Source organism: Rattus norvegicus, chromosome 17 (genome assembly GCF_036323735.1).
Source record: "Rattus norvegicus strain BN/NHsdMcwi chromosome 17, GRCr8, whole genome shotgun sequence".
Classification (NCBI taxonomy): Eukaryota; Metazoa; Chordata; class Mammalia; order Rodentia; family Muridae; genus Rattus; species Rattus norvegicus.
The window spans coordinates 52,222,299-52,246,324 of NC_086035.1; the positions used below are offsets into that span (position 1 = coordinate 52,222,299).

Here is a 24,026-nt window from a genome sequence, read left to right on the forward strand (position 1 = left end):
GGGATTGCATTGAATCTGTAGATTGCTTTTGGTAAAATGGCCATTTTTACTATATTAATCCTGCCAATCCATGAGCATGGGAGATCTTTCCATCTTCTGAGGTCTTCTTCAATTTCTTTCCTCAGTGTCTTGAAGTTCTTATTGTACAGATCTTTTACTTGCTTGGTTAAAGTCACACCGAGGTACTTTATATTATTTGGGTCTATTATGAAGGGTGTCGTTTCCCTAATTTCTCTCTCGGCTTGTTTCTCTTTTGTATAGAGGAAGGCAACTGATTTATTTGAGTTAATTTTATACCCAGCCACTTTGCTGAAGTTGTTTATCAGCTTTAGTAGTTCTCTGGTGGAACTTTTGGGATCACTTAAATATACTATCATGTCATCTGCAAATAGTGATATTTTGACCTCTTCTTTTCCGATCTGTATCCCCTTGATCTCATTTTGTTGTCTGATTGCTCTGGCTAGAACTTCAAGAACTATATTGAATAAGTAGGGAGAGAGTGGGCAGCTTTGTCTAGTCCCTGATTTTAGTGGGATTGCTTCAAGTTTCTCTCCATTTAGTTTAATGTTAGCAACTGGTTTGCTGTATATGGCTTTTACTATGTTTAGGTATGGGCCTTGAATTCCTATTCTTTCCAGGACTTTTATCATGAAGGGGTGTTGAATTTTGTCAAATGCTTTCTCAGCATCTAATGAAATGATCATGTGGTTCTGTTCTTTCAGTTTGTTTATATAATGGATCACGTTGATGGTTTTCCGTATATTAAACCATCCCTGCATGCCTGGGATGAAGCCTACTTGATCATGGTGGATGATTGTTTTGATGTGCTCTTGAATTCGGTTTGCCAGAATTTTATTGAGTATTTTTGCGTCGATATTCATAAGGGAAATTGGTCTGAAGTTCTCTTTCTTTGTTGTGTCTTTGTGTGGTTTAGGTATAAGAGTAATTGTGGCTTCGTAGAAGGAATTCGGTAGGGCTCCATCTGTTTCAATTTTGTGGAATAGTTTGGATAATATTGGTATGAGGTCTTCTATGAAGGTTTGATAGAATTCTGCACTAAACCCGTCTGGACCTGGGCTGTTTTTGGTTGGGAGACCTTTAATGACTGCTTCTATTTCCTTAGGAGTTATGGGGTTGTTTAACTGGTTTATCTGTTCCTGATTTAACTTCGATACCTGGTATCTGTCTAGGAAATTGTCCATTTCCGAGAGTTTTATTTCTAATAGAGACCATTTTGGTAGCAAACATGTCTGGGTAGATTAATTGTTGATTAGGCCATATAAAGAAAACACATTTTTGCTTCTTTGTTCAGTTTATAGATTGATCATGATAAAAATGATTATCATTTGAGTAATAATTATTTATTCTTCCACAACATGTCATCAAACATTATACTAGAGTCTGAGGATAACATAGTCAATCCGAGTGAAAATACCTTTACAGGTCACATTTCAGCATGGAGGGGACAACTAATCAATAAACCAGCATACTACACTTTGAGGATAAACACTATTAACACAAATCACAGAATGGGAAAGGAAAATGTGTTACAGGCTGCTTTCTATAAATGGCCATTAAGAGAAGTCCAATCAGTGGACTGGAGGGAAGGAGGGACTGAAATGAGGTGCTCCCCATTTCTGGTGAAGCAAGTCCCCCAGGAGCCCTTTTCTACATACTTATAAAGCACAATATTTCAATAGATAGGTCAGCAAAGCTCTTCATGTCTTCATTATCTGGGTAATAAATGGGATTTGAAGTTGGAATCCCACAGCTGATAGAAACTTTAGGATCAAACAATAAGCACTAAGACAGAAAAAAGGAGAAGAAAAGATTCTTCATATTTACTTGCTTTTTGTTAACAAAAAAGTCAGAAAAGAAAAAAAAAGGTATCACCTAAAATGACACTGTTAGGTAGGTCATGAAAGTGTTTTATTTTTATTTTTTTATTTTTTAATTTGCCATGTGTGGTACTGCTAATCTGTATTTTATTTTATTTTATTTGTTTTAAATGTTTCATACAATATATTTTGGTCACATTCTTTCTCCTCCACCAATCGTTCCAAGATCATCCTATTCTCTACTGACTCAACTTAACATTCACTCTCTCTTAAAAGTAATCAAACAAATACAAACCAAAACAAAAATTACACACACACACACACACACACACACACACACACACACACACACACACACGTGCATGCATACACACTAAAGAACACATGTATGCTCTTGGGGTTGGTGTGGGACTTTGTGTCCATTTTTCCTTTTACACATTAGGCTTTTGTCTGGTTTGAACTTGTGCAGGTCTTGTGCATGCTATTGTAGTCTCTGTAAATTCACATACTCACCAACCCTGCTATATCTGGAAAACAACATTTCCTTTAAGTCATCCATCACTTTTGGCTTTTACAATTTATGAAAGTGTTTTATATATGGCTATTGGTTTTCCCCCCAAACAAAGTGACCACTTTATTCCCACCTGTCAGTAAGTTGTTCTTCTTTTTTAAAAATTTCCATTAAGAGGTTTTTTGTTTATTTGTTTTTAAGACAGGGTCTAGCAATGTAGTTCAGGCTAGCTCCAATCTCTGGGTCCTCCTTCCTCAGCCTCCTGAGTGCTAGGATTGCAGGTACACACTGCACCGCCATTCCTAAGATATATCCAGCTTTAAAATTCATCACTTAAAACCTTTTTGATTAGTTGAAAAATACACAAGCCTAATCTGAGTAAATACATTTTGCTTCACTTTTGTACTGTCAAACAGAAGAGTAGGTAGTGTCTAGTGAGGGCTTGGAGTAAGTTGAAGAAGTGATACTGGTTGAGGCCTAAGGAGAGAGAGTGAATCCCATGTAAAGGGGTTGAGCCGTTACTCAACTTGGTTTGCTGCCGTGGGAGTATATAGGCTAACATTGAATATATTTCTGACCCCTCCTTTGTGTAGCCCTGGCTGTTCTGGAACTCACTGTGTAGACCATGCTGGCCTTGAACTCAGATCCACCTGCCTTTGCCTCCCACATATTGGGATTAAAGGGGCACACTACCATGCCTGTCTTATTTTCTCACCTTTAAGGAAAATCCAGAAATTACGTCTTATGTGCTATTCTTTTTATTTTTTTTAAAATTGTTGTCAACTAAATAAAATCATTTCAAACTATTTTAAAGGCCAGATGAAACTCCAGACTGAGGCCAGCAACTCAGACGGCTTTTGCATTCCATAATATGTAGTTAATTCTTAACAGCTTCCATCAAGGGTAGCACAGATATGATGGGAACAGTGCTGCGGTGTTTGGAGGTGAATGGTTTTAGCACACTGTCAAACCCCATGTGGCACTGATGCTTGTTCTTGTTGTTGCAGGATATGGCCAGACAGGGCCCATGTCTCACAGAGCAGGCTATGATGCTATTGCCTCTGCTATGTCTGGTCTAATGCACATCACAGGACCTGAGGTAAGTATTCTTAGATTTTTCCTATTTATTTCTCATATTTTCCATAATTTATCTCATCAAGTTAAGATAGAATTAATTTTAGAAAGAAACTAGGGAAAGAGAATGATTTTTTAAAAATAAATTATTTTATTCCAGTCATTGCCCCCTCTTTCGGTCCCCCTCCTACAGTTCCTCATTCCATTCCTCCTCCGCTTGCCTTTGAGAGGATGCTTCCCCTGCACAGACTTCAAGTCTCTTGAGATTTAAGCACATCTTCTCCCATGGAGGCCAGACCAGGCAGACCTCTGTTATATATGTGCCAGCTGCTTTGGACCGACCTGTGTATGTTCCTGATTGGTGACTCAGTCTCTGGGAGCTCCCTGGTGTCTGGGTTAGTTGAGACAGCTGGTCTTCCACTTCAGCTTCTTCAATCCTTCCCCAAATTCAACCATAGGGGTCCCTGACTTCAGCCTACTGGTTGGGTTTAAGTATCTGTGATACTCAGTCAGCTGCTGGTAGGGCCTCTCAGAGGACAGCCATGGCAGGCTTCTGTCTGTAAGCACATCATAGCATCAGTAATAGTGGCAGGCCTGTTCCCCACCCCCCCCAAACCCACCCTGAGGTTGATCCCAAGTTGCACCTGTCAGTTGATTCTCCATTTTTGTCCCTGCAGTTCTTTTTAGGCAGGAACAATTGTGGGTCAGGAATTTTGACTAAGAGTTAGTAATCCAGTCCCTCCACTTGAGGCCCTGTCTATCTACTGGAGGTGGTCTCTTTGAGCTCCCTTTCCCCAGTGTTGAGCATTTTGGCTAAGGTCACCCCCACTGAATCCTGAGAGTCCTTACTCTTAGGTCTCTGGCACTTTCTAGAGGGTCACCCCACCTATCGCCCCACAAAAATAAGGCTGCTTGTTTCTGTTTCATTCTCTTGGCCCTCTGGGTTTCTCTCCTGTGCCCCCATATCTGATCCTGTTTCCCTTTTCCCCTTCCGTTCCCTGCTCAAATCCAGGTCAGTCCCTTCTCACTTGGACCTTTCTGCTTATTACACTTGTTAAGGTCTGTAGGTTATATCCTAGATGTTCTGTAGTTTTTGGTTAATGTCCACTTATCACTGAGTACATACCATGCATGTTGTTTTGGATCTGAGTTACCTCACTCAGGATGATGTTTTCTAGTTCCAATCATTTGCCTGCAAAATTCATGATGCTCTCATTTTGATTAGCTGTGTAATATCCTATTGTGTAAATGAACCACATTCTCTGTATCCATTCTTCGATTGAGGGACATCTGGGTTGTTTCTAGTTTCTGGTTATTACAAATAAGGCTGCTATGAACATGGTAGAACGTATGTCCTTGTGGTATGGTGGGGCATCTTTTCAGTGTATGCCCAGTAGTAGTATAGCTGGGTCCTCAGGTAGAGCTATTTCCAGTTTTTGGAGGAACCACCGATTGACTTCCAGAGACTTTGTACCAGCTTGCAATCCCACCAGCAATGGAGAAATGGTCCTCTTTCTCCACATCCTCGCCAGCATGTGCTGTCACTGGAGTGTTTGATCTTAGCCATTCGGACTGGTGGAATCTCAGGCTCATTTTGATTTTGCATTTCTTTGATCACTAAGAACTTTGGACATTTCTTTAAGTGCTTCTTAGCCATTTGAGAGTCCTCAGTTGAGAATTCTTTGTTTAGCTCTGTACCCCATTTTTAATTTGGTTATTTGGTTTTTTGGAGGTTAACTATTTGAGTTCTTTGTATATTTTATCCATAAGTGTGTGGGTTTATTTCTAGGTCTTCAATTATATTCCATCGATTAACCTGCCTGTCTCTGTACCAATACCATGCAGTTTTTATCACTATTGCTTGGTAATATAGCTTGAGGTCAGGAATGATGATTCCCCCAGAAGTCCTTTTATTGTGGAAAATTGTTTTGGCTATCCTGAGTTTTTGTTATTCCAGATGAAGTTGAGAATTGCTCTTTCCATGTCTGTAAAGAATTGTGTTGGAATTTTGACAGGCATTGCTATGAATCTGTAGATTGCCTTTGGTAGGATGGCCATTTTCACGATTCTGCCAATCCATGAGCATGGGAGATCTTTCCATCTTCTTAGGTGTTTTCTGATTTCTGTTTTGAGGGATTTGAAGGTCTTGTTGCACAGATCTTTCACTTGCGTGGTAAGGATTACACTAAGATATTTTGTAGTATTTGTGGCTATTGTGAAGGGTGTTGTTCCTTTTCTAATTTCTTTTTCAGCCTGTGTATCATTTATATAAAGGAAGGCTACTGATTTGTTTCAGATAACTTTTTGTCCTGCCACTTTGCTGAAGATATTTATCAGCTCTAGTAGTTCTCTGGCAAAATTTTGGGGGTCCCTTATATTCTATCGTATCATCTGCAAATAGTGATACTTTGACTTCTTCCTTTACAATTTTTGTCCCCTTGATGTCTGTTTGTTGTCTAATTACTCTAGCTAGGACTTTGAGTACTGTATTGAAGAGATGGGGACAAAGTGGGCAACCTTATCTTGTCCCAGATTTTAGTGGGATTGCTTCTAGTTTCTCTCCACTTAATTTGATGTTGGCTATATATTGCTTTTATTATGTTTAGTTATGTGCCATGAATTACTGACCTCTTCAGGACTTTTAACATGAAGGGGTGTTGATGATCGTGTCTTTTTTTTCTTTGAGTTTGTTTATATAGATTATTACGTTGTTGGAGTTTTGTATATTGAACCATCCCTGTATCCGTGGGATGAAAACTACTTAATCATGGTGAATGATGGTTTTGATGTGTTCTTGGATTTGGCTTGTGAGACTTTTATTGAGTAATTTTGCATCTATATTCATAAGCGAGATTGGTCTGAAGTTCTCTTTCTTTGTTGAGTCTTAGTGTGGTCTAGGTATCAGAGTAACTGTGACTTCATAGAATTAATTAGGTAGCGTTCCTGCTGTTTCCATTTTGTGGAACAGTTTGAGTAGGATTAGCACTTCTTTGAATCTTGTAGAATTCTATACTAAAACTGGCCCTGGACTTATTTTGAATGGGAGGTTTTTGATGAGTATTTCTATTTCCTTAGGAGTTATGGGCTGTTGAAATAGTTTACCTGATCTTGATTTAACTTTCGTACATGGTTATCTGTCTAGAGAATCTTCCATTTCTTCTAGATTTCCCATTTTTGTATAGACTTTTATAGTAGGTTCTGATGACATTTTGAATGTCCTCAGGTTCTGTTGTCTGCCTTTTCATTTCTGATTTTGTTAATTTGGATACTACTCATATGCCGTTTAGTAAGTTTGGCTAGGGGTTTGTCTATCTTGTTGATTTTCTCAAAAAAAAAAAAAAAGAGAGAATCATTCTTTGTATAAATCTCTTTGTTTCTAACTGATTTCAGCCTGGAGTTTGACTATTTCCTGCCTTCTATTCCTCTTGTTTGCATTTGTTTCGTTCTGTTCTAGAGTTTTCAGGAGTGAAGTTAAGTTGCTTGTATGGGATCTCACCGATTTCTTTATGAAGGCACTTAGTGCTGTTGAATCTCCTCTTATCACTGCCTTCATTGTGTTCCACAAGTTAGAGTATGCTGTGTCTTCATTGTCATTAAACTCTATAAATTCTTTGATTTCTTTCTTTCTTTCTTCCCTGACCAAGTTTATCATTGAACAGAGAGTTGCTCAGTTTCCATGAGATAATGGGCTTTGCGTCGTTTTTGTTGTTTTTGAATTCCAGCCTTAACTGAGGTAGCCTGATAGAATGCATGGGGTTATTCCAATCTTCTTGTATCTGTGGAGACGTGTTTTATGTCTGATTGTATGGTCAACTTTGGAGAGTGTTCCATGAGGTGCTGAGAAGAAGGTATATGCTCTTGTTATGGGGTAAAATGTTCTATAGACATTTATTAAGTCCATTTGGTTCATAACTTCTTTTAGTTTCAGTGTTTCTCTGTTTAGTTTCTCTTTTAATGACCTGTCCATTGGTGAGAATGGGATGTTGTTGGCTCCCACTATTATTGCCTGAGGTTCAATGTGTGTTTTGAGCTTCACAAAGTTTCTTTTACGAATGTGGATGCCCTTGCATTTGGTCCACAAATGTTGAGAATTGAGACTTCCTCTTGATGGATTTTTCTTTTGATGAATATGAAATATCCTTCCCCATCTCATTTAATAACTTTTGGTTGAAAGTCCATTTTATTGGATATTAGAATGGCAACTACAGCTTGTTTCTTGGGACTTGTTGCTTGGAAAACGTTTTCAGCCTTTTACTCTGTGGTAGTATCTGTCCTTGTCACTGAGATGTGTATGCAGATGTGTATGCTGGATCCTGACTAAATATCCAGTCTCTTAGCTGCACTTTTTTTTAATTGAGGAATTGAGTCCATTGATGTTGAGAGATGTTAAAGACAGATGATTGTTACCTTCTTGTTTTTATTTTTATTTTTGTTGTTGTTGCTGGAGGTGGTATTATGTGTGTATGATTTTTCTTCTTTTGGGTTTGTTGTGAAATGTTTAATTTCTTGTGTTTTCTTGGGTAAGGTTACCCCTCCTTGTGTTGGAGATTTCATTACAGTATCATCTTTTGGCTGGACTAGTAGGAAACTATTGTTTAAATTTGGTTTCGTCATGGGATATCTATGTTTCTCCATCTATGGTGAATGAGAATTTTTCTGGGTATATTATTCTGGGCTGGCATTTGCTTTTTCTTAGGGTCTGGATGACATCTGTCCTGGATCTTCTGGATTTTAGAGCTGCATTGAGAAGTGGGTGTAGTTTCTGACAGATCTGCCTTTATGTGTTACTTGGCCTTTTTCACTTATAGCTTGTAAAATTCTTCTTTTGTTCTGTGCATTTAGTGTTTTGACTATTATTTTATGTGTCAAGAGCATTTTCTTTTCTGGTCTAATCTATTTGGTGTTCTGTAGGCTTCTTGTACATTTATGGCCATCTCTTTCTTTAGGTTACTGCAGTTTTCTTCTGTGACTTTGTTGATGTTTTTTGGCCCTTTGACCTGAGATTCCTCATCGTCTTCTATTCCTATTATTCTTAGATTTGATCTTTTCACTGTGTCCCAAGTTTCCTGGATATTTTGAGTTAGGAGCTTTTTACATTCTGTATTTTCTTTGACCCATGTGTCAATATTTCCTATGGCATCTTCTAAGCGCGAGATTCTCTCTTCTATTTCTTGTATTCTGTTGGTGATGCCTGCATCTGTAGCTCTCTTTCCTAAGTTCTTGGACCGTTTTCTTCAATTTCTTTACTTGATTGTATTTTCCTTTATTTCTTAAGTTCTTTATATCCTCTTTAAAAGTCTCTATCATCTTCATAAAATGGGATTTTAGGTCATTATCTTGCTTTTCAGATGTGTTAGGGCATCCAGGGCTTGCTGCAGTGGAAGAACTGGGTTCTAGTGGTTCCGAGTTGCACTGGGTTCACTTGCTTATGACCTTGAACTTGCTTCTGGCCATCTGGTTATCTCTGATGTTAACTGATCTGGGTGTCTCTGACTGGAGCTGGTGTCCTTGGAGGCAGTAGAGCTCTGTGACATGGGTTAGAGATGGTCTCCTTGGAGGCAGGCAGTGCTGTCTCTAGTTAGGGTGGGCCTCTTGTGTCTTTGATTAGAGCAGGCCTCCTGTTTCCCTGGTTGCTGCGGACCTCCTGGAAGGCAGACAGGCTGTAGGGTGTAGAGTGTGGGAGGGTATCAGGCTGCTGATCAGGTCTAGTTGGGAAAGCAGACCAGAAGGAAGTAGACCAGAAGGAAAGTGGAGTTGGTGTGGGGTGGAGGTGGGGTCCCCACATCAGCTGGTCTCTGTAAGTTTGGTTATTGCAGGTCTTCTGGGAGGCAAGCAGGCTGTAGTGTGTGGGCCGTATTGGCCTACTGATCTGGCCAAGAATGACTTTTTAAAATACAATGTAAGTGTGGTTAGTATAAATGAGCTGAAATTAAATGCCAATATGACTTTATGAAAAAGAACAATCATTTTATTAATATAATGTGATAAGTTTGTTGTGATTTTTTTTATTATTCAGACTACTATTCCAAGTCAGCTTTGTGTAACTTAGACATTTTCTTTCATGAAAGAGTGGCTGATTAGATGACAGATGTCCATTTCTGCCTGCGTTTAGTAAATATAGTTTGAAGACCTATTTCATCTGGAATATTTTAAGTATTCATGTATTTGAAAATTTATTACTTAAAATGACAGATATAGTTTTGTCACACTTGTCATATGTCTGAATTATTTAATACTATGGTTCCTCTCCATTGATAGTGTGTTGCTGGATTTCTAAATGATTATAGGTGTCCAAAATATGTTGGGTTAGATCAGAGCAAAGACTTGTGGGGGAAATATGAATGTTACTGACATAACAAAAAAGCATAGTGTGAATGCCTAGTGGATAAAGGTAAAAGACACCCATTTAAAAACAAACAAGCTGGCCGTGCTTACAGCAAGTGTTCCTCCTCTCAGCTACTCTTCTTTAATTAATCTGAGAGAGATCACAGCAGGGTTCAGACAAACTGAGGCAGAGTGACCTCCTTTAAATCTTATATTTAATCCAAAGCAACTATGAGGTTTTAATGTCTTAAGATACAAGGACCTTTGTACTTCTGTCTTCTGATGTTTCATTTTTAGTCACAGAAAAAAAATGTATAGAGAGCCCTTCCTTCGAATAATGAAGGGATTGACTTTTTTGTTGTTCATTCCTGGGCTCTTATTTGGTAAAGATGTCATTGTTGTGAGTGCTTTTATTTAAAAGCACTGAACTCAGTTGGAAAGAAGTGAAAACATTTGGGACCTACCAGTTTTTACCAAACTGTTAAAACTATGAGTGAAAACTATGGAGATGAAGATGTCTGTGGTTCCTTTGGTAATCTGTACTGTGTTCTGACAGCATAGCTACATAGTGTGTGCTCTGCCTTGTCATGTTTAAAGATTATTTTCTAATTAGCTTACAAAGCAATGCATTTCATCGTCATTTTCATAATACTTTATTTTCATTGACTTTCTCATTTGCTTTTCTCCTTCATACCTTCTTTCCCATAAGTACACACACGCAACACACACACACACTTATACATATTTAATGTGATTTTAGGTAAATAAAAATATGAGCCCTATGGCTTTTTCAACATTCTTATTTATGTTTTTAGTCCTTTGTCTCTCTCCTCTTGACCTCCTTACCAGCTTCCCCAACTAATTCCAGATTTCCACTTTTTATTTTTATTATTTAAGAGCTTTATTAACAGGTGCTTGCAGTTTGTTGACTTTTTTGAAAAAATCAAGTTGTAAACTTTATTACAAATTAAAAATGAAGTTCTTAAAAATCTCAACTTGACCAGATATGAAACAATTTAAAAACCATTAAAGGTGTATTGAGAAAAACCAGGCCTTTTTTTCTTAACACATTTCCACTTTTATACCACCCCTATACTATATTCTTCTCTCTAGTGTCCTCGCTGGCATGGTAGCAGTTTACTTTCTTGATTTCTGTGGTTACTCCGGGTTATATACTCACATCTGAAGATTGGGAGCTAGGAAACACATATAGGGAGGACATGTGCCATTTGTGTTATTTGTGTTACCTCTGTCAATGTAATGTTTTTAAGTTGTAGCTCTTTACTTACCAATTTCATGATTTCATTTTTCCTTATGGCTGAATAATACTTTATAGTGTCTACATACCACCTTTTCATTACTCGTTCATTAGTTGAAGGACTGTGGGCTGTTTCTGGTTCCTGGCTACTGTAATTAAAACAGTGATGAACCTGGCTGAAGGAGTAAGCACCTGTTGAACCCTTTGAGTGTGTGTCAAGGAGTCGTACAAGTGGGCCATGAGGTAGATTCCCTTTTTGCTGTCTGAGGATTCTTTGTATTAATTTCCAGAGTGGATGTACCAGTTTGCAATTCTACGAACAGTTAATGAGTGTTCTACTTTTCCTACATTCTCCCTAGCATTTACTATTGATTGTTTCTTGATCTTTGCCAATTCTAATTGCAACTATATGACTTCTCAAGTTTGTTTTGATTTGTATTTCTTTAATTGTTAAGGATGATGAATATCTTTTGAAATATTTCTTAGCAATTTATATTCCTCCTTTGAGAATTCTGGATTTGGATTTTTATTTGGATTTGGTCTTTTTCTTTTTTTCTCTTTTGAGTTCTTTATAATATTCTGAATATTATTCTTCTGTCAGATATATAGCTGTCAAATATTCTTTTCTTCTCTATGGGCTTGCTCTTCACCTAATTATTTCATCAGTTCTGAAGAAACATTTTAGCTTTATGAGTCCCTTCAAGTTGATTGTTGCCTGTAATCTTTTCACTAGTGAAGTTCTACTCAAAAAGTTCAAACGTTTTAAAAATTGAAATATAAGTGCCCAGACAGACACTGGTGCACCTTCTGGTTTTCACTTCTGCCACGAGCAGAGCCTAGGCTCTGGATCTGTACCCACATAGCCCACACTACAGTTTGACTCCCTAGGTATTCTGACATATCCTACAGCACAGGTGAGACCCCCAAATCCCGCCCCAATACCTGGAGTTTTGGAACCCCTGCGACTTGTGACCCCTGGACTCAAGACACCCCATCCAGCCAGAGACCCTCATGCCTTCTCGTTTCCACTTCTGCTGGGAGTAGAGCCTAGGCTCTGGATCTGTCCCCACACAGCCCACACCCCAGTTGTAGACTGCCTCCTCAGATACTTTGAAACATCCAGGGTCACAGGATCACAGGGTCACGGGATCACAGGATCATAGGAAGGACAGGCTCTGGTCAGAGACAGGGAGTCCAGATAACACCAGAGATAACCAGATGGCTAGAGGCAAGCATAAGAACATAAGCAACAGAAACCAATTTGACTTGGCAACATCAGAACCCAGTTCTCCCACCACAGCAAGTCTTGGATACCTGAGAAGCAAGATTCATATCTAAAATAACATTTCATGATGATGATGGAGGACTTTAGGAAGGACATAAATAACTCCCTTAAAGAATACAGGAGAACACAAATAAACAAGCAGAAGCCCTTAATGAGGAAGCACATAAATCTCTCAAAGAAATATGGAAGAACACAAACAGGTGAAGGAATTGAACAAAACCATCCAAAATCTAAAAATGGAAATAGAAACAAAAATGAAGACACAAAGGGAGATAGCTCTGGAGATGGAAAACCTAGAAAAGAGAATAGGAGTCAGAAATGCAAGCATCACCAACAGATTGCAAGAGATAGAAGACAGGGTCTCAGTGGTAGAAGATACCATAGAAGGCATCCACACAATATCAAGGAAAATACAAAAAGTCAAAAGTTCCTATCTCAAAATATTCAAGAAATCCAGGACATAATGAAAAGATCAAATCAGAGACTAATAGTGATAGAAGAGTAAAGAAACCTATAGAACACTAAACAGATGGGACCAGAAAAGAAATTTTTCTCATTAAATAATAATTAAAACACCAAAGGCATAGAACAAAGATAATATTGAAAGCAGAAGGAAAAAATGTCAAGTAACATAAAGGCAGACCTATCAGAATTACACCAGACTTTTCAACAGAGACTCTAAAAGCCAGAGGATCCTGGGCTGATTTCATACAGACCCCAAGAGAACAAAAGTGCTAGCCCAGGCTTGTATACCCAGCAAAACCATACATGGAGAAACCAAGGTATTCCAAGACTAAACCAAATTTAAACCATATTTTTCCACTAATTCAGCCCTACAGAGAATAATAGAAGTAAAAGTCCAATACAAGGTGGGAAACTGCACCCAAGAAAAAGGAAGAAATTAATCTTTTCACAATAAACCCAAAAGAAGAGAAATACACAAACGAAATTTCATCTCTAACAACAAAAATAACAAGGACCAACAATCATTGGTCCCTAATATCTCTCAACACCAATGGACTCAATTCCTCAATAAAAAGACATAGGCTAACAGACTGAATACAATTCTCCCATCAAATCAAACACGGAATATCCAAACACACCAGAAAAGCAAGATCTAGTTTCAAAATCATATTTGATCATGATGCTGAAGGACTTCAAGAAAGACGTGAAGAACTCCCTTAGAGAAACACAGGAAAACATAAACAAACAAGTAGAAGCCTACAGAGAGGAATCACAAAAAAGAAAGAATATTAAAAGCAGTAAGGGAAAAAGGTCAAGTAAGATATAAAGGCAGACCTATCAGAATCACACCAGACTTTTCGCCAGGGACTATGAAGGCCAGAAGATCCTGGACAGATGTCATACAGACCCTAAGAGAACACAAATGCCAGCCCAGGTTACTGTATCCTGCAAAACTCTCAATTAACATAGATGGAGAAACCAAGATATTCCATGACAAAACCAAATTTATACAATATCTTTCTACAAATCCAGCACTACAAAGGATAATAAATGGTAAAGCCCAACATAAGGAGGCAAGCTATACCCTAGAAGAAGCAAGAAACTAATCGTCTTGGCAACAAAACAAAGAGAAGAAAAGCACACAAACATAACCTCATATCCAAATATGAATAAAACAGGAAGCAATAATCACTATTCCTTAATATCTCTCAACATCAATGGCCTCAACTCCCCAATAAAAAGACATAGATCCATAGCAAACTGGATACGCAATGAGGACCCTGCATTCTGCTGCCTACAGGAAACACACCACAGAGACAAAGACAGACACTACCTCAGAGTGAAAGGCTGGAAAACAACTTTCCAAGCAAATGGTCAGAAGAAGCAAGCTGGAGTAGCCATTCTAATATCAAATAAAATCAATTTTCAACTAAAATTCATCAAAAAAGATAAGGAAGGACACTTCATATTCATCAAAGGAAAAATCCACCAAGATGAACTCTCAATCCTAAATATCTATGCCCCAAATACAAGGGCATCTACATACGTAAAAGAAATCTTACTAAAGCTCAAAACACACATTGCACTTCACACAATAATAGTAGGAGATTTCAACACCCCACTCTCATCAATGGACAGATCATGGAAACAGAAATTAAACAGAGATGTAGACAGACTAAGAGAAGTCATGAGCCAAATGGACTTAACAGATATTTATAGAACATTCTATCCTAAAGCAAAAGGCTATACCTTCTTCTCAGCTCCTCATGGTACTTTCTCCAAAATTGACCATATAATTGGTCAAAAAACGGGCCTCAACAGGTACAGAAAGATAGAAATAATCCCATGCGTGCTATCAGACCACCATGGCCTAAAGCTGGTCTTCAATAACAATAAGGGAAGAACGCCCACATATACGTGGAAATTGAACAATGCTCTACTCAATGATAACCTGGTCAAGAAAGAAATAAAGAAAGAAATTAAAGACTTCTTAGAATTTAATGAAAATGAAGGTATAACATACCCAAACTTATGGGACACAATGAAAGCTGTGCTAAGAGGAAAACTCATAGCGCTGAGTGCCTGCAGAAAGAAACAGGAAAGAGCATTATGTCAGCAGCTTGACAGCACACCTAAAAGCTCTAGAACAAAAAGAAGCAAATACACCCAGGAGGAGTAGAAGGCAGGAAATAATCAAACTCAGAGCTGAAATCAACCAAGTAGAAACAAAAAGGACCATAGAAAGAATCAATAGAACCAAAAGTTGGTTCTTTGAGAAAATCAACAAGATACATAAACCCTTAGCCAGACTAACGAGAGGACACAGAGAGTGTGTCCAAATTAACAAAATCAGAAATGAAAAGGGAGACATAACTACAGATTCAGAGGAAATTCAAAAAAATCATCAGATCTTACTATAAAAGCCTATATTCAACAAAAATTGAAAATCTGCAGGAAATGGACAATTTCCTAGACAGACACCAGGTACCAAAGTTAAATCAGGAACAGATAAACCAGTTAAACAACCCCATAACTCCTAAGGAAATAGAAGCAGTCATTAAAGGTCTCCCAACCAAAAAGAGCCCAGGCCCAGACAGGTTTAGTGCAGAATTCTATCAGACCTTCATAGAAGACCTCATACCAATATTATCCAAACTATTCCACAAAATTGAAACAGATGAAGCCCTAACGAATTCCTTCTATGAAGCCACAATTACTCTTATACCTAAACCACACAAAGACCCAACAAAGAAAGAGAACTTCAGACCAATTTCCCTTATGAATATCGATGCAAAAATACTCAATAAAATTCTGGCAAACCGAATCCAAGAGCACATCAAAACAATCATCCACCATGATCAAGTAGGCTTCATCCCAGGCATGCAGGGATGGTTTAATATACGGAAAACCATCAACGTGATCCATTATATAAACAACCCAGATGGAAATTTCAACATCTTTAGTCATAAGGGAAATGCAAATCAAAACAACCCTGAGATTCCACCTCACACCCTGTGAGAATGGCTAAGATAAAAAATTCCGGCAACAGGGGTTGGGGATTTAGCTCAGTGGTAGAGCACTTGCCTAAAAAGCTCAAGGCCCTGGGTTCGGTCCTCAGCTCTGGGGGGGGGGGGAGGGGACACTCAGGCGAGGATGTGGAGAAAGAGGAACACTCCTCTTCCATTGTTGGTGGGATTGCAGACTGATACAACCATTCTGCAAATCAGTCTGAAGGTTCCTCAGAAAATTGGACATTGAACTGCCTGAGGATCCAGCTATACCTCTCTTGGGCATATACCCAAAAGATGCCCCAACATATAACAAAGACACTTGCTCCACTATGTTCATAGCAGCCTTATTTATAATAACCAGAAGCTGGAAAGAACCCAGATGCCCTTCAACAGAGGAATGGATACAGAAAATGTGGTACATCTATACAATGGAATATTACTCAGCTATCAAAAACAATGACTTTATGAAATTTGTAGGCAAATGGTTGGAACTGGAAAATATCATCCTGAGTGAGGTAACCCAATCACAGAAAAACACACATGGTATGCACTCATTGATAAGTGGCTATTAGCCCAAATGCTTGAATTACCCTAGATGCCTAGAACACATGAAACTCAAGACAGATGATCAAAATGTGAATGCTTCACTCCTTCTTTAAAAGGGGAACAAGAATACCCTTGGCAGGGAATAGAGAGGCAAAGATTAAAACAGAGACTGAAGGAACACCCATTCAGAGCCTGCCCCACATGTGGCCCATACATATACAGCCATCCAATTAGACAAGATGGATGAAGCAAAGAAGTGCAGGCTGACGGGAGCCAGATGTGGATCCACAGCCAGAATGCAGCAAATACAGAGGCGAATGCCAGCAACAAACCACTGAACTGAGAACGGGACCCCAATTGAAGGAATCAGAGAAATAACTGGAAGAGCTTGAAGGAGCTCGAGACCCCTTATGAACAACAATGCCAATCAACCAGAGCTTCCAGGGACTAAGCCACTACCTAAATACTATACATGGGCTGACCCTGGACTCTGACCTCATAGGTAGCAATGAATATTCTAGTAAGATCACCAGTGGAAGGGGAAGCCCTTGGTCCTGCTAAGTCTGAACCCCCAGTGAACTAGATTGTTGGGGGGAGGGCGGCAATGGGGGGATGATGGGGAGGGGAACACCCATAAAGAAGGGGAGGGGGAGGGATTAGGGGGATGTTTGCCCGGAATCCGGGAAAGGGAATAACACTCGAAATGTAAATAAGAAACACTCAAGTTAATAAAAAAAAAGAATCAACAAAACTATGAGCTGGTTCTTTGAGAAAATCAACAAGATAGATAAACCCTTAGCCAGACTAACCAGAGGGTACAGTGACACTATCCAAATTAACAAAATCAGGAATGAAAAGGAGATATAACAACAGAAACTGAGGAAATTAAAAAAAATCATATCCTACTGTAAAAGTCTATACTCAAAAAAAAAAAACCTGGAAAACCTGGATGAAGTGGAAGATTTTCTAGACAGATACCAGGTTCCAAAGTTAAATCAGGATCAAATAAACCATCTAAACGACCCCATCACCCCCAAGGAAACAGAAGCAGTCATTAGAGTCTCCCAACCAAGAAAGGCTCAGGGCCAGATGGTTTTGGTGCAGAATTCTATCAGCCCTTCAAAGAAGATCTAATTCTAATACTTCTCAAACTCCTCCATAAAATAGAAGCAGAAGGAACACTCCTCAGTTCTTTCTATAAAGCCGTGGTTACACCAATACCTAAACCACAAAAAGACCCAACAAAGAAAGAGAAGTACAGACCAGTTTCCTTTATGAATATTGATGCAAACATTCTCAGTAACAATCTCACAAACCGAATCCAACATTTCAAAATAATCATCATTCATAATCAAGTAGACTTCATCCCAGTGATGTAGGGATGCTTAAATGTATAGAAATCAATCAATGTAATCAACTATATAAACAAGCTCAAAAAACAAAACCATATGACCATCTCACTAGATGCTGAAAAAGCCTTTGACAAAGTACTATACCCATTCTTGCCAAAAGTATTGGAGAGATCAGGAATTCAAGTTTCATACCTAAGTATAATAAAAGCAATATACAGCAGACTTGTAGCCAACATCAAACTAAATGGAGAATAACTCAAAGCAATCCCATTAAAATCAGGGACAAGACAAGGCTGGCCACTCTCTGTACCTATTTAATATAGTACTTGAAGTTCTAGCCAGAGCAATTAGACAACAAAAGGAGATCAAAGGGATAAAATTTGGAGAAAGGAAGTCAAGATATAACTGTTTGCAGATGGTAAGATAGTATACATAAGTGGCCTTCAAAATTCTACCAGAGAGCTCCTATAGCTGATAAACAACATCAGCAAAGTGGCTGGAATAAAAATAACTCTAACAAATTAATATCCTTCTTCTACTCAAAGGATAAACTGACTGAGAAAGAAATTATGGAAACAACACCCTTCACAATAGTCACAAATAATATAAATATCATGTTGTTATTCTAACCAGGCAAGTAAAATATCTGTATGACAAGAATTTCAAATTTCTGAACAAAGAAATCAAAGAAGACTTCAGAAGATGGAAAGATCTCCCATGCTCATGGATGGACAAGATTAATATAGTAAAAATGGCCATCTTACTGAAAGCAGTCTATAAATTCAATGCAATCCCCATCAAAACTTCAACTCAATTCTTCATAGAGTTAGAAAGAGTTTTCAATAATAAAAGATGGGAATCATCATCTCTGACCTCAAGCTATACTACATAGCAATAGTGACAAAAACTGCATGGTATTGGTTGTTAGAGACAGGCAAGTATATCAGTAGAATAGAATCAAAGACCCAGAAATGAACCTATAACGTATGGTCACTTAATCTTTGACAAAGAAGCTAAAACCATTCAGTGGAAAAGACAGCATTTTACACAAATGGTGATTCTTCAACTGGTGGTATGCATGTAGAATAATGTAAATTGATCCATTCTTATCTTTTTTTACAAAGCTCAAGTCCAAGTGGATCAAGTACCTTCATATAAAACCGGATACACTGAATCGAATAGAAGAGAATGTGGGGGAAAACCCTTGAGTACTTGGACACAGGGGAAAACTTCCTGAACAGAACACTGATGGCTTGTGCTCTCAGATCAAGAATTGACAAATGGTGGGGTTGGGGATTTAGCTCAGTGGTAGAGCACTTGCCTAGCAAACGCAAGGCCCTGGATTCGGTCCCCAGCTCCGAAAAAAAAATTGACAAATGGCACCTCATCTATTAGTAAAGATTCTCTAAGGCAAAGAATACTGACAATAGGACAAAATGGCAACCAACATATTGGGAAAAGGTCTTTACCAATCCTACATCTGATAGAGGGCTAATATATACAAAGAATCCAAGAAATCAGACTCCAGAGCATCAAACAACCATATTAAAAATGGGATACAGAGCTAAACAGAGAATTCTCAACCAAGGAAGCACTTAACTACAGCCACCGACGGTCATGTTGATTTGAATGCATGTTGATATGAATTGATACGCAGTCACTTTAGGCCATGTTGATGTCTGTGGTCCAGCTGCAGGCAAGGGCCATGTTTTTTTTTTAAATAAATTTATCTTTTTCTTTAGTCTTTCTAGTTATTTGGAATATAAAAAAATTTAAAGTATGTTTGTATGTCCTCTGAATTTTCTTGGCGTCTGCTAAGGTGTATTATTTTTCATCTCTAATTTTATTAATTTGCATCATTTCTTTTGGCTAGTACTTGTCAATCTTGTTATATTTCCAGAGTACCAATTCCTTATTTGATTGATTCCTTTTTTCATTTCTAGTTCATTAATTTCAGCCCTGGCCGTTGCTATCAGTTCTTCCTTTTCTATGGTCTTTAGTTACGTCGTTAAGTTATTTTTTTTGAGATCTCCCAAATCTTTTTATGTTGAAACATAGTGCTATAAAATTCCCTCTTATGACTGCTTTATTGTATCTCAATAGATTTTAGTATGTTGTGTTTTCATTTTTATTCATGTATAGAAAAAAGTTAATACCCTCTTGCTTCAACCAATTTTGGCTCAGTACGTCCATGGATTAGTGTCCTTTCTGTCTTGTGTGGTGTTCAGACAGAATGAAGCATATAATTTCAATTTCCCTGCGTTTGCTGAGACTTGTTTTGTGTCTTATTTTGTGGGACATCCCAAGGGCTGCTGAGAAGAGCTTGTATTCTTTAGTGTTTGGGTAAAATTAAATATATATTCCATATGATTTTATGATGTCATTAATTTTCAGAATCTCTTTAGTTTAGTAGTTCTTTTTTTTTAAAAAGATAACCTGTGTGATGGTTTGTATATATTTGGCCCAGGGAATACCACCATTAGGAAGTGTAGCCTTGTTACAGCTGGTGTGTTACTGTACATGTGGGCTTTAATATACTTGTCCTAAATGCCTGGATGTCAGTTATTTTCCTAGCAGCCATCAAATGAAGATGTAGAACTCTCAGCTCCTCCAGTGCCATGCCCGCATGGACCTGCCATGCTCCCACCTTGATGTTAATGGACTGAATCTCTGAACCTGTAAGCCAGCCCTAATTAAATCTTGACCTTATAAGAGTTGCCTTGATCATGGTGTCTGATCACAGCAGTAAAACCCTAACTAAGACAACCTATTTATTGATTAAAATTGGGTCTTGAATTACCATTTGTTAGTGTTCTGGGATATTTTTCTGTGGTTTTACGACTAATAGAGTTTCTTTTATGAAATTGTCACTATTTTTGGTACATATATGTTTAGCATTGTTATATCCTATTCTTGGACTTTTCTATCAATGAGGATAGTGTTCATCTTTTCTCATCTGATTTGCCTTGCTTTTGTCTGTCTTGTCAGATATTAGAATATTACATTTGCTTATTTCCTAGTTCAGTTGATTGAGATACATTTTTCTTTTTTTCATCCTATGGTGCTTTGTATTATGGTCATGAGGGGTGTTTCTTGAAAACAGCAATAGGATGAATCTTGTTTTCCAGTCCAATCTGTTAGTCTGTATATCTTTCTTTATTGATGAATTGAGAACATAAATATGAAGAATTATTATTGAAATGTGTATTAATTTCTGTCATTTTGTTGCTGTTGTGACTGACTATTCAATCTCTTTTGATGCAATGTTCTGAAATTGTTTAATCATTCCTTATGCCTTCTTCGGTGTGTTTAACCTTCTCTTCACAACTAAGTATTTCTCCAAATACCTTATGTAAAACTAGATTAATGGTTCTTTTGCTTTGAAAAATTTCCTTTTCCATTCAAGTATGACCTATATCTTTGTGGATATAGTAGTTTGGGTCGATATCCTTGATATTTCATAAGTCATAAAACATTAATCCCAATCCCTTCTTGGTCTTCTTTTCTCTGTTGCAAAATCTGCTATAATTCTGATGGGTTTGCTCTGTGAGTTGATCTTTTTCTCTTTACAGTTTCAACATCCTTTCTTTGCTATATATGTTTAATATTTTGAATATAGTTTGCTGTGGGTAGTTGCTTTTCTGCTTCCCTCTGTTGCTCACTATGCCAGTAGGATCTTGATAGGCATTTCCTTTTATATATTAGGGAAGTCATTTGTATGGTTTTGTTGAAAATATTTCCTGTGCTTTTGACCTGGGTCTCTTCTTTCTATAGGGTCCTAAAGGTGTGTGTGTTCTATTCTTATTTTCTTTTTCATTTGATTTGACATTTTCTTTGATTGTTTGATAAATTATTCTACCTTGCCTTCAAGACCTGATACTATCTCTTCAACTTGGTGTCATCTATTGCTATGGCTTTTTTCTGATTTTTTTTGTCTGAATTCTTGAACTTTTTATTTGAATTCTTGAATTTTTAATTTTAAGTTTTATTTCATTTTGGCTCCCTCCAGATATTCTATCTTTTGATAAAATTCTGTTTTTATATCTTCAGTTTTTTCATAATTTCATTTAATTTTTGTGGTTTTCTGATGTTCATTATGGCATTTATTAAAATCCTCTTTGAGTTCTTTGATAGTGTTTATTATTGCTATTTTGACACTTTTCTCAGGGACATTAGGGTGGGAGAAATACCTTTTGATAAAGACTTATTGTTTTGGTTATTCATGTTTGTTTATTTGCAGTGGAACCTAGATACCTAGTTTCTTATTATGGAAACCTCACCTGTGTACTGTTTATTTTATTTTGTTTTATTTTATTGGATATTTTATTTATTTACATTTGAAATGTTATATCCTTTCCCAGTTTCCCCTCTAGAAAACCCCATCACATCCCCCCACCCCCTGCCTTCATGAGGATACTCTCCCCCCAAATCCACCCACCTTCCCACTCTCACTTGCCTCCCCACCCTAGTATTCTCCTACACTGGAGCATCGAATCTTCACAGGACCAAAACCCTCTCCTTCCATTGATGCCCAACAAGGCCATCCTCTGCTATATATGCGGCTGGAGTCAACTGGCACTCCGTGTGTACTGTTTGGTTGGTGGTTTAGTCCCTGGGAACTCTGGGGTGTCCTTGTTACATGTTGGAGCATCATTTGGGTATATGTCCAGGAGTGGTATAGCTGGCTCCTCAGGTAGCACTATGTCCAGTTTTCTGAAGGACCACCAGACTGATTTCCAGAGTGGTTGGACCGGCTTGCAATCCCACCAACAATGGAGGAGTGTTCCTCTTTTTCCACATCCTTGCCAGCATCTGTTGTCACCTGAGTTTTTGATCTTAGCCATTGTGACTAGTATGAGTTGGAATCTCAGGGTTGTTTTGATTTGCATTTCCTTGATGACTAAGGATGTTGAACGTTCCTTTAAGTGCTTCATGGCCATTGTATATTCCTCAGTTGAGAATCATTATTTAGCTCTGTACCCTATTTTTTGATAGAATTATTTGGTTCTTCGGATTTTAACTTCTTGACTTCTTTGTATATATTAGATATTAGCCCTCTATGGGATGTAGGATTGGTAAAGAACTTTTCCCAATCTAATGGTTGTCTTTGTGCCCTAATGACAGTGTCCTTTGCCTTACCGAAGCTTTGCAATTTTGTGAGGTGCCATTTGTCAATTCTTGGTCCTAGAGCATAAGCCATTGATGTTCTGTTCAGAAAAGTTTCCCGTTTGCCCATGTGTTCAAGGCTCTTTGCTACTTTCTCTTCTATTCGTTTCAGTGTATCTGGATTTATGTGAAAGTCCTTGATCTACTTGGACTTGAGGTTTGTACAAGGAGATAAGAATGGTTCAATTTGCATTCTTCTACATGCTGATTGCCATTTGATCCAGCACCGTTTTTTGAAAATTCTGTCTGTTTTCCACTGGATGGTTTTTAACTCCTTTGTCAAATATCAAGTGACCATAGCTGTGTGGGTTCATTTCTGGGACTTCAATTCTATTCCCCTGATCTACCTGCCTGTCTCTGTACCATCACATAGAGTTTTTGTCACCATTGCTCTGTAATACAGCTTGAGGTCAGGGATGGTGATTCACCTAGAAGTTCTTTTATTGTTGAGAATTGTTTTTGCTACCCTTTTTTTTTGTTATTCCAAATGAATTTGCAAATTGCTCTTTGTAAGTCTATGAAGAATTGAGTTGGAATTTTGATGGAGATTGAATTGAATCTGTGGCTTGCTTTCAGCCAAATGGCCATTTTTTACTATATTTATTCTGCCAATCCACGAGCCTGGGAGGTCTTTCCATCTTCTTAGATATTCTTTGATTTCTTTCTTCAGAGGCTTGAAGTTCTTATCATACAGTTTTTTTACTTCCTTGCTTAGAGGTACACCTCTGTGTTTTGTATTATTTGTGAGTATAGTGAAGGGTGTTGTTTTTCTAATTTCTTACTCAGCCTGATTATCCTTTGATGAAGGCTACTCATTTGTTTGAATTAACTTTATATCCTGCCTCTTTGCTGAAGTTGTTTATCAGGTGTAGGAGTTCTCTGGTGGAATTTTTGGGGTCACTTAAGTATACTATCATACCATCTGCAATTAGTGATATTTTGACTTCTTTCTTTCCAGTTTGTATCCCTTTGACCTCCTTTTGTTGTCTAATTGCTCAGGCTAGAATGTCTCCTACTATCTTGAATAGTAGGGAGAGAGTGGGCAGCCTTGTCCAGTCCCTGATTTTAGTGGGATTGCTTCAAGTTTCTCTCCGCTTAGATTCATGTTGTCTAGTGGTTTGCTATATATTATTACTACTACTTTTAGGTATGGCCTTGAATTCCTGATTTTTTCAAGACTTTTATCATTGAAGGGA

General features: G+C 37.9%; 1 protein-coding gene across 13 annotated transcripts in view; it reads left to right on the forward strand.

The window, feature by feature from the left end:
• The window catches only part of Sugct (succinylCoA:glutarate-CoA transferase), an 857,841-nt gene that overhangs the window by 150,287 nt on the left and 683,528 nt on the right, over positions 1–24,026 (forward strand). For all 13 annotated transcript variants that reach the window (XM_039095899.2, XM_039095902.2, XM_039095898.2 and 10 more), the window contains one exon: positions 3,357–3,448. In XM_039095899.2, coding sequence (XP_038951827.1) covers positions 3,357–3,448 — 92 coding nt within the window. The remainder of the gene's footprint in view (positions 1–3,356; positions 3,449–24,026) is intronic.